This window comes from Oxyura jamaicensis, chromosome 1 (genome assembly GCF_011077185.1).
Source record: "Oxyura jamaicensis isolate SHBP4307 breed ruddy duck chromosome 1, BPBGC_Ojam_1.0, whole genome shotgun sequence".
In the NCBI taxonomy this organism is placed as follows: Eukaryota; Metazoa; Chordata; class Aves; order Anseriformes; family Anatidae; genus Oxyura; species Oxyura jamaicensis.
This window is the reverse complement of record NC_048893.1, coordinates 12,433,871-12,447,801: the sequence shown is the minus strand read 5'-3', so window position 1 is coordinate 12,447,801 and position 13,931 is coordinate 12,433,871. Positions and strand designations below refer to the sequence as shown.

The following is a 13,931-nucleotide window of genomic DNA, read 5'->3' as shown; positions in this document are numbered from 1 at the left end:
GCCTTCAGGTCATATTTAAGAAGAATTAAAATTGTGCAAATCAAAATCATATTTCCTTCTTATACTCTTCAATTTTTTGTTGTGTCCAAATGTTTTGCAAACATTTTGTGTCATCACCAGCTTTTCTGGAGATCTCGGGTATTTTCATCATAGCAAACAAAACACCATTTCCTTTGATTGTGAAATATAACTTAAAGTCTACTCCCACATTATTTGCAAACAGCACTTAAGAGCAAATTCAGAACCTAACTTTGAAGGATGCTTTAGATATGTATGTAGACTAACTATGCCAGTAAATACAAGATAAACATATCTCCCAGGCATTGAAATCTTGGCTTCAGCTTGTGCTGCATACCCTAGCTGAGAATGTAGTGATTAAGTCATCATGTCTGAGGTTAATTCTGAAGGTATTTCAATTTCAATTACACAGAGAAAAAAAAGGAAAAAAAGGAAAAAAACAAAACAAAACAAAACAAAACATTTTTTTGGTTTAGAATATTTCTGTGTTGTTGTTAACACTCTGTAAAGCTAGCATTAAAATAGGAGGGGTACAAAAGCCAATTTTTATAAATTCTGAATTGTTCACTCTAGCCAGTCCTACATTAAAACATTCACATTAAAATATTTTGTGATATAAAGCAAGAACCCAAAATCCATGAAGAACTTCCTTGGTAGAGCTATATTGGTAGGAAAATAAATAAATAAATAGAAAACAGCTAGAAACATGATACAGATGAAATTTCTAAAAAGTTGGTCTGTAAAACAAATTTCAGGCTTTCATTCAAGTTTCTTTGCATGTGTTAATGTAAGACTTACAAAATCACACACAGTCACATACCTTTTGGCATCAAAAAGCTAACATTTACCAGTAATCAACTATATTTTAGTGCTTAATGTAAAGAAAGAGTGGCCATAGTCTCGATACTATAGACTCTTTTTCACAATGAAAAATAATTGTATTTACGTATCTCTGTGTGCATGCACACGTGGTATTTAACCATGTAGTCCCTAGTCTGTTTACCTCAGGACTAATTCTAGAAAGTTTTTGAAAAGCTTCAAGCAGCCAGTTTTTGTTTTCAATCTGCAATGTAAATATTTCCTTCTTTCTCCTATAGAGAACGATTCTCAGGATAGAGGATCTACCTACAGAGGTAGAACTTTCATTTCAATATATGCCATTTTATGTCAGCTTTAGGCCAAGATTAGAAAAATGTGGAAGACCAGCTCAGTGACAAATTTAAGTTAACTTACCATGGTTTTAGGCTGGAAATGATAGAAGAGAAGAGATTCTCACTGAAGCCAATGCCACAAAATGTTCTGGTATACTCACATTCTGGCACCATTAAGTGAAGGAGTACTGTTTTAGGTTGTTCTATTCTTGAGTTAACAAATCTGCCATTTCTTGAAGCAAAATTTCCACACTGAGCTGTATTAGAACTGTGGAGAAGAATTTCATTCTCATGAACACACAGTATAATGTATCAGCATCAGCAATGGAAAATAGCCTCTTAATGCAGCTCTTCTTTTTCCAGTGGAATTCACAGCCTACAGCTGAGTGACTTCACTGCTAATGAAGGGTACATAGAACAACTGAAGTGTCTGAAATGGATCAAAGGATTGACATAAGTGTATTGTAAATTGAGAAAAATAGAGTAGGCACGTTAACAAAAAATGATAGCTGTTTGTTGCCTCTTCAGGAGTTCTGCAAGGACACAAAACACCCAGAATATTGTCATATCTGCAATTGCCCTCAGCTGACAGAAAAAACTGTGAAAGCTTTGGCATTTCATTCTCACAGACCAACATCTGTCAGCACAGCTGGTTGTCCAAAGGTATGTGCGTCCACAGGTAAAAACTGGGATGGTAATTTGCAAAGAAATACATTTTATTTCATTTAAAAATTTGACCTGCTGGAGTCTATGTTTTGTCACAATTCTACAATGCACTCTTCTAACTTAAAAATCAGAGCCTAAGTTGAACCGACTTAAGTTCTGAGTTCTTTAAAGTACTTGGCATTCTTCTAATGGTTGCAGTTAGAACATAAAAGTGTCTGTATGGGATCAGGTAAAAGCCTGTCCCTCCAGGAGCTCATGTCACAGGAAGAGTGAAGAGAGAAAGGCTTTTAGTGCTGCTTCCTGCGGATATTCTCTCAGCTTCTGGTGTTTCGGGTGATTCCAAAAACAGTGTCTTTGTTTTAGTAACTTAGTATTTTCACGCTTTGTTGTTGTTTCTGAAGCCAGGTAAATCCAGACCTGTTAGACTCTGCCTAGCTCAACTCTCAGACAAACCTCTTAATATAACGCATAAGAAAAGCTAGATGCCTAAGAATACATTTTCAAAAGCTGGCATAAATGCAAGCTCTGTAATCAGAGATGAAAAACTGCTCATAAGAAATAAAACTGTTCATAGCAGCATCCAGCCTGGAGAAACTGGCTGCTGAACCACAGTTACATGCCTCATGGACATGCTGTATACCCTCTCCAGGATGTAGGCCAAGAAAGTTGCTCTGGGTCTTTCGATAGCCCTTAGTTTATATCTTACGGATACCTACAGTACACCATTAATTATTTTATGTATGGGTCTCACTCTCCTGTACCCATTGCTTTTTGATAGATATCAAGAAGCTATTTTTTCATAACAGTAATCATAGAAGTTGTATATGGTTACAACATAGTTAAATTAGGTATTTTTTGCAAGCCTCACTTTCCATTGTACCTTATTGGCATATCACACACACACACACACACACACACACAAAATAGCATAATATATGAGTGGATACATTTAGGCTGGAAATTGGGATAGTTTTGATAGAGGCAAAGTATCATGTAATGTTAAGAAGGGAAGGCTCTTAAGAAGGGAATGAACTGGATCATATTTTGTTATTCCTTTAAATAGGAACAAGAATTAAACTCAGTGACCTAATAATCCCCTTCCCCTTTTTCTCTAAAAGGTTAAAATCCAATCTGTTAACTACCATATTCAGAAAAGAACATCAAGACTTTTTAAAATAAACCTACACAGAAGCTTACAAGGTGTTTTTTTTTTCTTTTTTTTTTTTTTTCATTTTTTCTTTTGACTTGAATCCAGCTTGCAACTCCATAAAATGAGCTGGGTACACCTGTGTTAAAACTAGTGGGTCATTCAAATCCTTTGGCAAACTCTAGTATAAACTGAGGGGATCCAGCTGCTACATAAGGAAATATTTTCCACTGAGAGACTGTTTAAAAATGTTCAGGAGATTAAACTAAGAACGAACCTTTTCCAAAGGGTAAATGTTAATACTTCTGATGGTCATGTTGTGCAGTATCAGCTATATATATATATATAACAACACAAAAACAACTGGATTAAAACAAAAAACATAGCAAGAGAACATGGAAAACACAATGTGGAAATACATGTCCAAAAAGAGTGTTTGGGCATGTGCTGTGCAAGTTACTGTAACATTAGAAGAGCTTATCACTTTAATCACATCTACAGGGGCAAATTAATTTTCATTGGATAAATTTTCATTGGCTTCAGGGAAAGTGCAGTGAGCCTCCCTGCCATGTTTCTGTCCACCCAGGATAGGTACAAGTCATTCTGCAAATGCCTGAAGACACCATTCAATGGACAGCGAATTCTGTAACTCACTCCTGTGGAGGGATTAGCCTTAGGTGTGTGATGAACATAGATTTCTCTTATATGCATTGATACTGAATACTGAATTCGGTCACCAAATTTTGTTTATTTCAGAAGGAATATTAGTCTATTTATTCACCTTTTAATAAATTTTTTAGACTATTTTGGATCTTAACATACCTAAGTTGGATTTTTCTGTCCCACAAACCAAGGTTCATGCTTCATCATGCCTCCTTGTTCATTTTAGATTCTACATTCTCATTTGACTGGCTGTCCAGTGCAAGTGAAACCCACTTCTCTTGCCACCATTCCACTCCACTGGGCTCAGAAACATGCTGATTTTAATCAGGTATCTTTTAAAGGTCTTTAGCAGTTCCCCGCTTGACTTTTGGTCCTGACTGAACAAGGCTATTAAACAGTGTTAGTTTATTCCTGACTGTTCCCGCAAAGGTCAGTGAAGCTTTTAAATAACTTGCATGAGTGCTTTTGTACTTTGAAGACTCAGTGTCTCATGTGTTTCTAAAATAAATCTGCCAGCATTAATGGCAATGAATATCATTTTAGAAAAATGGAACTGTGAGGTGAAACTAAGCAGCTCTACTTCAGAGCTAAACAAACACAACTAAATGTTAGTAAGGGTTTGCTGTGAGACTCATTTGTAACAGGGAACTGAGATACAAAATTAGTATAACTAAACCCTAAACACATCCTGATAGTTCAGTGAGAGCAATGCAATACCAGGAAAGGTTAAAGGCCTTTGCATGTGCCACATGCAAAATCATGATGTTGGGAATGTTAAACTACTCTGATTAGGTGAGAAGCATCCCGTAGGACTTTAGACTGTGCTGAAATCATGTTTAACTAATATCTAATGTGCTCCTGATATTTAAGTGACAGTTCCTGTAAAGCTTCTTGCAGAGATTCAGAATTCTGCTGTGCCAGAAACTTTATTTCCCCAGATTATTTTAAAACATCATTTTCCCACAAATCAGACACTGAAATTGTGTGTTATGCTGTTTTTTAGTTCCAGTTGTTCCATAATCTTCTAACTTCTGTTTGCCTTGTTGCTTCATTTACAGATGACTGATTCTTGTATCCAATACTTGGCCACAGCCTGCCTTTATCTCCGCTTCTCGGATGTCTCAGGTTGCATTAATCTTACAGACAAAGCACTGAAATGTCTTTGGAAAGGGTATAAGCAACTCCAGATTCTCAAGATGCTGTACTGTAGAAATATTACCAAGCAAGAGGATATTTCCTAATCTTAATTTAGGTTTAAACCCAAAAGCATAAACCCTGTCTTCATTGACATCATCTTGCTCCTTTATGGGGGGGTGTGGGAGGTTGGGGACTGTCCATATTGCTGCCTTAGGATTTGCATGGCTCTATTTGTATATAGAGTATCTATATACTCTAGTGTCAGTCAGAAGTGAAGAGAAATAAGGATGCCATCTATCTTTATGGCACAAAAGGTTCTGTTAGGGAAGTTTATACAGACACAGGGCATCAATGTCAGTATAGGGCAGAAGTAGATCTGAGCATTGATGTGGACCTGCACTCAAAATATAGCATGGATACAGCGAATGAGTCAAGGTAGCATAAGCGTAGTTTCATAAAGTAGAAGCGAAGAATACTAGAACTGGAAAACTCAGGTCACCTACCACAACGTAGTCCAATTTCCCCACTGTTGTAAATGGACCTGTACTCTTGATTCCCCATGGAGTCCATTTAGGTCAGATTTGAAATTGATTTTTCAGCTGTGTCTCCAAGACGCAGATCCATCACCCTTCCATTGTGTTTAAGAGCATAACAGAGCAGCCACCTTGCAGCTAGAGCTCCACAGTGGCCAGATGCTCCACAGTTACTGAAACTGTTTGGAAAAAAGCTAAAGTTTAAGGAGGACTGACAATTCTGAGTATTTAACTCAATCAAGCTTTATTACTTCAATAAGAGTAAGAAATATGTACATTAGATTATACAGAGAGAGTATCCACACCAGGAGAATGCTAATCCCACTCCTACAGCGCTTACAAGACCACTGTAGATAGAGCACTCCTTGCTAAATCATTCCAGGGTTTAATAGTCACTTCAGAGACTACAAAACTAATGCAAATGCTTAGCAACTTAAAAGATATTCTATGTGCTTCATGCTTTCCAAACCCTACTTGGTTTATTTCCCTCTGTCTCACCACTAACAATTCTGCTGTCATTACTTTTTTTTTTTTTTTTTTTTACTTGTCAGGCCTCTTTTTTTTTTTTTTTTTCTCTCTCTCTGGCTTAGTTTTCTTAATGTCATTTTAGAACTTCCTTCTCAAAACATCTACTTCTAATTAGATTGCTAGCTATGTGTTAGCTATGGAAAGTGTTTTGAAGGATTGGTATGCAACAGTAGTAATAGAAAAAATATATATATTCTAAATGTACTACACTTCATACTGAAAAAAATAAAATACTTTTAACTTCCTAATAACTTTCTGATTTACAGTTTTTCTCATATTAAGCTTCAAGGGATTTTCTCTAATCCTAGATTACTGTTGTTGACTTGCTTTTTCTGTGCCTTTATATCTTTGTTTAGAGCACTAAACAGTCCTTTTGAGCTCTGGTTGCTTATATATCTTCCTGTAGAAATGAGATATAATAGGAATGAAAATTTGAGCAAGTTCCAATTTGTTTGGTGTGCCATGATCAATGAGCTGACTCGATTTCTCAGAAACTCACTTGCAATAGTGTGAATTTTGCAGGATGACCCAGGATTGTGCCTTTGCCTGAGTCCTGTACGCTATGGGGTCTCTGAACATCTTGATTAAACTCTTCTGACTCAGCCAAGAAATTTCCCAACTGGTTATTTTTACTGTAAAGAAAGCCCTAGAGAGTCACAGATTTTTCAAAACAAAAAGCAGCCCTGAAACACACATCTCCACCCAGTGCTATCTTTCCCCTTTTTGTGATTTTTACAACTAGGAAAACTACCAGTTTTACTTTCTCAGTCTTGATTTTCTTGGTGGTTGGTTCTTTGCTAGCTAGCCTCAGGCTCTGATCCTTTTCCCTGTATGTTCAAAGACAGGAAACTCACCCTGTGCAATTTGAGTCAGGTGGCTCAACCATATAAAATAATTCAGTACAGAAGGTTCTTTACTTGTTCTTTCTATCACAACTGAAGAGCCTCCCTAGACCTAGGCAGGCTGCAGAATACACTGACTATGTCAAGATCAGGTTGGCTTTTCAACTGCCATTAAATGCAATGAATTCAGAAAATAGAAGGGAGTTCACAGTTAGATTCAGACATATTCTACCTCCCGTATTTGTCACACTTTCTAAAAAATATTTTTTTATCGTAGTTCAAAGTCAATATTGGGAAGATAAAACATTTGCTTTCTGCCAAATAACTGCATCAGAAACATCGTAAAGTATGGCAGTGATTCTAAGCTGTTGATCATATTGCAGCAGGTTTTAAATAATGACATCAAAAGCCATGACATTGCGGTCACTTACATGTCACAATGTACTTTTATAAAGCTATGTATTTCATTCACAACCTGAACGTTTTTATCCATGAAATGTAAGTAACAGATTGTCACAAAAATGAACAACAGGTCCTCATTCTCTGTTTTCAAGCTAACTCCTAAAACCTTATTCAGATTCTTAGATGTTCACAGAATGTATTGGAAAAAGCTGTTTTCAGGTGTAGTTTATATACTACAGGCATGAAATGTACATTTCAGAGATATTTTGTTCCCTATTCAAGGAGATGGAAGATATATATATCAATGTAAAAAATGAGATGACTCTGGAGAACTAAACATGCTATTGGCTTTGATTCTACATTAGCAATAGAAGAAATGTTTTTAATTTGAGGTTGCTATCTTATAGCAAAATCTATAAATCATGTATACTTCATTTTGCCAAAGGAATTCCCCTCTATTTATTATTAAACACTAACCAGTCCTAGCAGACACATCTTAATCGAATGAGCCTTGCAAATATTGAGGCATATCTCATGTACTGTCACATACTTTTTCAAAGTTTCATTTTTGCCATTAGATTAAAATAGAAAACATATGCAACCACAAAGTTCTTGAAGTTTCAGTCCAATTCAGCTTCATAGGAAATAGTTAGGAGCATAAAAATTGTCCATTCTTTCCAGTATCAGGTCGTATTTGAGATTATATTTGCCAGCATACTAGCCTGGTGCCAGATTTATTTAAAAGTTAAATTTAAAAATTGGCCTATGGACTGACAATCCTGTTACGTATTTCTGTATCTAGAGGCTAATTGCCTTTAATTAATGACATAAAGAATCATGGATAATTTAACTGTGGCACTGATACTGGTGCAATTTATTTCTCCTATTAGAGGAAGGGAAAACCAACTCACCACTTTTTAAAATGTGGCTTCTGTAGGAAAAGGTTGTGTCGGTTGTGATTCACTTATGAGTAATCCTGCGAGAAGAAGCAGCACATTGACATCTTCAGAGAAACATCGCTCTTCACTGTAACATTCTCATTAAACTTCAAAACACTAAGTACCAGTTAAAGGTAGCTGAAAAGCTGAGAAATGTGTATGTCTCTATTAACATTACTGAGTGCAAAATGACCTAGGAAAACTGACATCAGAACAAGGAAATCTGGAAATTGCCATCAGAAGGCCTTGCTAGCCAAAGCAGAGCTTCTAACCAAAAGGGCATCAGTCTGGTTCTACCAAAAGCTGCTCTTTGAGAGCAGAAGTAAATGCTTCTTTCTTTTTGTCAGCACTAATATGAAGCCAGTTCCATTTCTTTTAAACTCATGGGTACTTTGTTAACAAATGATTCATTAAGAATTACTTTTACAATTTTTGTCTTTTAAATGGAAATGACATTGATTCTTAATTACTAAAATACATTAGACATTTGGTTTCTCATTTTTGGTTTTGGTTTGGTTTCTTATGGTTGCTCTTGGTTAGAAAGGAGATTGCAAGAACTCTATTTTCTTGATAGAGCAAATATTTTCTAATATTCATGTCTCAAGACACGAAGGATTTGGGAGTCCAACATCCATGTAACCAGAAATGAAGACAGCCTACACATGAGTTGGTAAAGTACTAAGAATACTCTTAAGTTTTCTTCTGAGACAGCAACCAAAAATATCATGGTACTTCCTTCTCACTCACTGTAAACTGATCTTCAGGTGTGACATGGGCAGAAACTTCACTGCTAAACGGAAGCTCCTGAACTGCCATGTTTCAGTTTTCATGTGCACTTGAAATGTATACTCTAAAATAGCACAGCTACAGTAGCTGGCATGAACCTCGGAATACTCCAAATTTGATGTCATCTTACCACTTCTTGTAACCTGCAGGATGCTTGCAGGATGCTTTTGGCTTTAACTGCTAGCTGCGTTTCTCAGTTTGTCCATGTTTAGAGTTTTCTTTTCCAAAACTTTTTATTCTTGATTATTTATTTATTTATTTATTTAGTAACTTCACCTCATCACCTCGAAACCTCTGCTTTAATTATAAGAGACCTAGTCAAACGTTTCTGCATTTTGGAACAGCTCAGAAGCCAGACCATGATGCAGAACTGTATTTCCTGGCTAACCCCTCTCAGTAAAGGGACTGAAATTTTGGGTAAGGATTAAATTACTTATTCCAATATTGCTCAAGCCATGGTTTTGGGCCAGTAATTTTGTCTGACTTATACCATCAGATACTTGCTTCTAAAGATAATTGTAATTAGTTACTGAAATGCTTTTATTCATCAGTGTGCTCATTTAAGATACCATATAAATAAATAAACAGGCTCTATCATGGTACAGCATATCTTAAATAAACAATGCATTTTGCCATGTGTTGATGATTAACAAATGGCTGTTTCTGGCAAACTAATCAACTGTAGCTCCAGGCATGGGACAGTGAAAGTTTCCAAAAAAATAGTAACAGCTCTCCCTATATATGCTTCAGACAGGCACTATACATTAGTTTCCATGAAAAACAGGAATTTGGACTTGGATGAGATGATTTTTATTTTATAGCTTAGAGCTTATAGCTCGTATAACTTGTGCACACATTCCCCAACGGCACAGGCCTCCCTAATATAAAAACAGATCCAGCCTTGTGTTCATATGGCTAATACAGTGTGTCAGTGTTCTACCTAAAAAAAATAAAATCTCCTGCCGTGGTTGAAAAGGAGCCTCCCCGCCTCACTAATTGTGCTCCTTTTCCAAGCCTCACCGCTTCCCCTTTCCTGCTGTGGTGGTGTAAGCATGACAGCTGTGTATGACTGGCTCTGTTGTAACCACCTTCATGGTTTTCACTTTGGAAAAGCAAAAAATAATAATATTACTCATATTGTAGTGACATTACTGTCAGATAACAGACCACTTCCATTTGGACTTTTTTTTCCTAGTGTTGTCTGGATGCCATATACTGTATGAGCTCAGGAGGGAGGAAGACTACCATGCAGTGGCTGTGACACACCAGGCCATGCTGTCGCCTGAAGAGGATGGGAGATGTGGAGCCGGCTCTTCCCCAGCCAGCACATGCGTGTGCTCTGCCCAGGGGAGCTTTCTGGCCTGCAGACAGCAAGGCAAGAGCCAGAGGGGAGGGAGGCTGGGGGGGCGGCTGCTCTGTGCAGCTGGGAGCAGGCCAAGAGCCAAGTTGCAGAAGTGATGGAAAGAAACAGGCTTTCAAAAGACTGCAAGCGATGGGTCAAGTTTCTTCAGCTCAGGGGAGCCAATGGAAGCTGCTGGGCTGATAGGGAGACACGGTGCCTGGAAAGGAGGGAGAGGGGAGGGTTGCTCTTGAACTTATTTTTAAGGTCTGTCTCAACAGGCCTGATTTTCCCCCGTTTCTGTGTTTGTTGTTTCTGTGTTCTAACAACACTGCAAAGGGGCAGTGGCCACAAAATGCTGGGGCAGATCAGAGGGGTCACAGTAGTGGAAAATGGGTAACAGCTACTGGCTGAGTATGACAGGGAGATGTGGCACAGGCTGGACTTTTGGGCCCCGAAAGCGATCCTCTCCTGGATCAGCTATCACAGGCTCCCCAGTCAAGTAGGAACAAACGCAGATGAGGGCCACCAAGGCTGTCAAAGGGCTGGAGCACAGGGTATGAAATAAGCACCTGGGAGAATTGGTTTGTTGTCACGAGAAGCAATGGGGCGGGAGAGGCCTTACTGCTGCCTGCAACTCTGGGACCAGGGGATACAGTAGAGAGGAGAGGGTGAGACTCTTCTCAGAGGTGCACACTGCTGGGATAAGAGGTAACAGACACAAGCTGGCATACAGAGCACTCTGATTCCACACAAAGAAACAATTTTTTAATCAGTAGGCTGGTCAAGCACTTGAACCGGATCCCAGAGAGGCTGTGCAATCTCCATCCCTGAGGATGTTCAGGGCTCAGCTGGCACAGCCGTGCCCACCTGGTCTAGTTGGAGCTGGGTTGTGCAGCACCAGGGCTAAGAGGTCTCCACAGGCCCTTTCCAACCCAATTTATTCTGTGACTCTGATCTAACTAATTACCATCTTTCCTAGTTTCCTCGACACCTCTTATAATATTGAGAGCTTTAGTTAAGACAAAGAAGCTTTTAGTGTGCTTTGTAGGAACAGCCTCTGCATTTTTTTTTTCCTCTTGTCATATATATTGTTTTAAATTCTTGCTGCAGGCAAGCTGCCTTGAAATATACAGCCAAATTGGAGAAACAAGAATATAACAATGCTGATCCTCCTGCCTGGCTTGGGTATGGAAGGGATGGTAACACCTTCACCAAAAAACGCGTCAGAGCCTGACTAAACAAACTCTTCAAAATGAAAAATGAAGAAATCGTGCAACACCTACAGCACAAGGCTGGTGTTGCTGTTGGGTTTTTATTTATTTATTTTCCACAAGAGCATGAAAAGAACACAGTATTTTTCTTAAAATTAATCATTCTTTAATAAAAGACTGTTTATTGAATTAGTAAGCATGCATTGTGAACCTTTCTCGCAGGAGCACGTATGCCTTCAAGCAAGATAGCTGCACTGAAACGACGTTACTAACTTTCAGATGTCGGTTCAATCTGTCTTCATCTTCAATATGGAGAAGTTTTTGTAATCTCACGCAGAGTAAGCAATAAATAAATTTGCATGTGCTTGGGGTTCTCATTTGCCAGGAAGGTCTTCTCCAGAACATAAACACTCAGACTTCCCACAGAATTTCACACTCATCAAGTGGTGTTCTTGAACAATGAAGCACAGTGATTGCCTATTTGTTAATATACAACTATACGTGCACATTTAAGCACAGTTTTAAGCACAGTTCTACTTTTCAACAGTCACTTGCGCACCCAGAGCACTAATTCTTACAAAGGGCTCTCAGGCTGCAAGTTCACCTCTCTAAGCCAGCTGATGGTTACATTTTCAGATCTGAACTGCAGGCTAGCTGGCAGCTGACAAAGCCAGGAGCTTCAAAGGAAAAGGAGTACAAATGAGAAAAGTGTTACAGACTAATTTTTCTCCAGCTGCAAGAACATGTTTCCCCCCTAAATGGGCCATGAGCATACATGGCATATGCTCTTCAATTCATGATTACTGATAACCCACTAATCTTTCCTTGTCTAGAAATATAGTTTCACCTCATTACAGCAAAAGAAAGCATTACTCAAATGTCTTTAGTAGAAACTTCTAAACATGTAACCCTCTTCAGCTCATTCTTGGCATTTTATGTTAAAAGTCTTAGAGGTCTCAGCATTTATTAGCTTAGAAGGAATCTAATCAGAGTAGTTTCACTGGTAGCATCATTTTTCTGATGGCTTATTTAAACTTGCAGGGAATAACTGGCTACCCTGATGTTTAATTACAGCACATTTTAGAATACGAATGCATTAGCTTGCTGAATTTTGAACATGGAGGAAATAACATGCTTTCTCACGATGTTTTCCTTTAAATAGCTGATGCAGCACTCCCAAGAAATAAGACCTTAATTGCTGAGGCTGACCATCTTTGTATTCTGAGTGAATCATGGAACCATTGAATGGACTCAATTTTGTGAAATATCTACTACACTTATTTTCAAATACAGTATAAATTTAGGAGTGCTTCTTTCACTTTGTCTGCTGCTATGCTGAGGAAGCAATATGCTCAGGAAGCAATACTTTCAAAAAAAAAAAATCAGGAAACCTAAAACCATTATTCATTTATTAAATTTGTATCTTTTAAGAATAGTATAATACTTTTTTAGTAGTAACTAGTAAAATTATATTGCTTTTAGTAATTACATTATTACTGTTTTATGTATTAGCATATTAAAACATATATATAATTTGCCATAGACAACAGTGCCCACCCCATCCAAACAAACAGTAAACACCATGGGAAACAATGTGGAATTTTTTACCACCCTTAAAGTAAAAATGCTGCCCTTTACTTCTGCAGAAAATTAGCAAGGGACAACTACCCCTTCTGGAATCTGATAGGAAAGGAGAAGTTCATTTTATGTTGATTATGATCTAAAGTACATACACACATATATACAATTTAAAACCTGAGCCAACACTCAAAATTCTTCTCCATCCACTCAGTTGGCAGGTATTCCTGCATTTCAGTTATAAAACACAAACTTCAGTACTTCTTTTACAAGAGGCCCTACATAAACAGCTTTTAAAAGCTCCATTTATTTTACTGTGTATTTGTATCACAGTAACACAAAATCCTCCATAAAAACAATGGTCTCTCATGTAGGGCACACAAACTTCCCTTGCCTTCCTCTGCCTTTCTGCCTCCAAGAGCTTTGAGTCTGCTCACGCAAGGCTGACAGTAAATTACTGGAAATGTAGCAAACAGATTAAATTAATTAGCCCAATAATTTCCAATAATAGCTTTTATTTTAGGAGAATATTCATATGGAATCTTATCTGAAGTCCTGCTGGTGGAGTGTTCTTTCTTGAACTCATCCAGACCTGTTGCACTTTTGAGAATTTATTTTTAAAGTTCTTCTATGTAGACAAATGGTAGACAGAGCTAGACTTGCTAATTCCATCCACAAGTGGTGCAGGACAACATGGAATGGGTGTCATCATTTCATAGAACTAGTTTGACACAGAAAGTGCCCATTGACAAGGCAGAAACTGCTTAGGAGTTAAACACAAAACAAGTAAGAATTACAGCTCTGAAAGTGGTTCTATCCTATCCAAAATACACAATTTGGTTGAAGAAAATTCTCCACATTCATAAACCAATATAAGTCCCATAGGAAAGATATATTTCTTTAAAATAGATAATAGAGCTTGCAGGGCAGATTACCTTAGAAGAAAATTTTCATATTTTCAAATACCCGGTGTTGAAAGTGCTGTTTTT

The 13,931-nt window shown here is 37.7% G+C and overlaps 1 protein-coding gene across 1 annotated transcript in view; it reads left to right on the top strand.

The window, feature by feature from the left end:
- Positions 1-12,258, top strand: part of FBXL13 (F-box and leucine rich repeat protein 13) — a 76,522-nt gene extending 64,264 nt beyond the window's left edge. The window contains 4 exon segments of the mRNA XM_035341867.1: positions 1,698-1,832; positions 4,704-4,867; positions 11,264-11,358; positions 11,361-12,258. Of these exon segments, the coding sequence (XP_035197758.1) occupies positions 1,698-1,832; positions 4,704-4,867; positions 11,264-11,358; positions 11,361-11,416 (450 nt within the window). The 3' untranslated portion in view covers positions 11,417-12,258.
- The last annotated feature ends 1,673 nt before the right edge of the window (positions 12,259-13,931 follow it).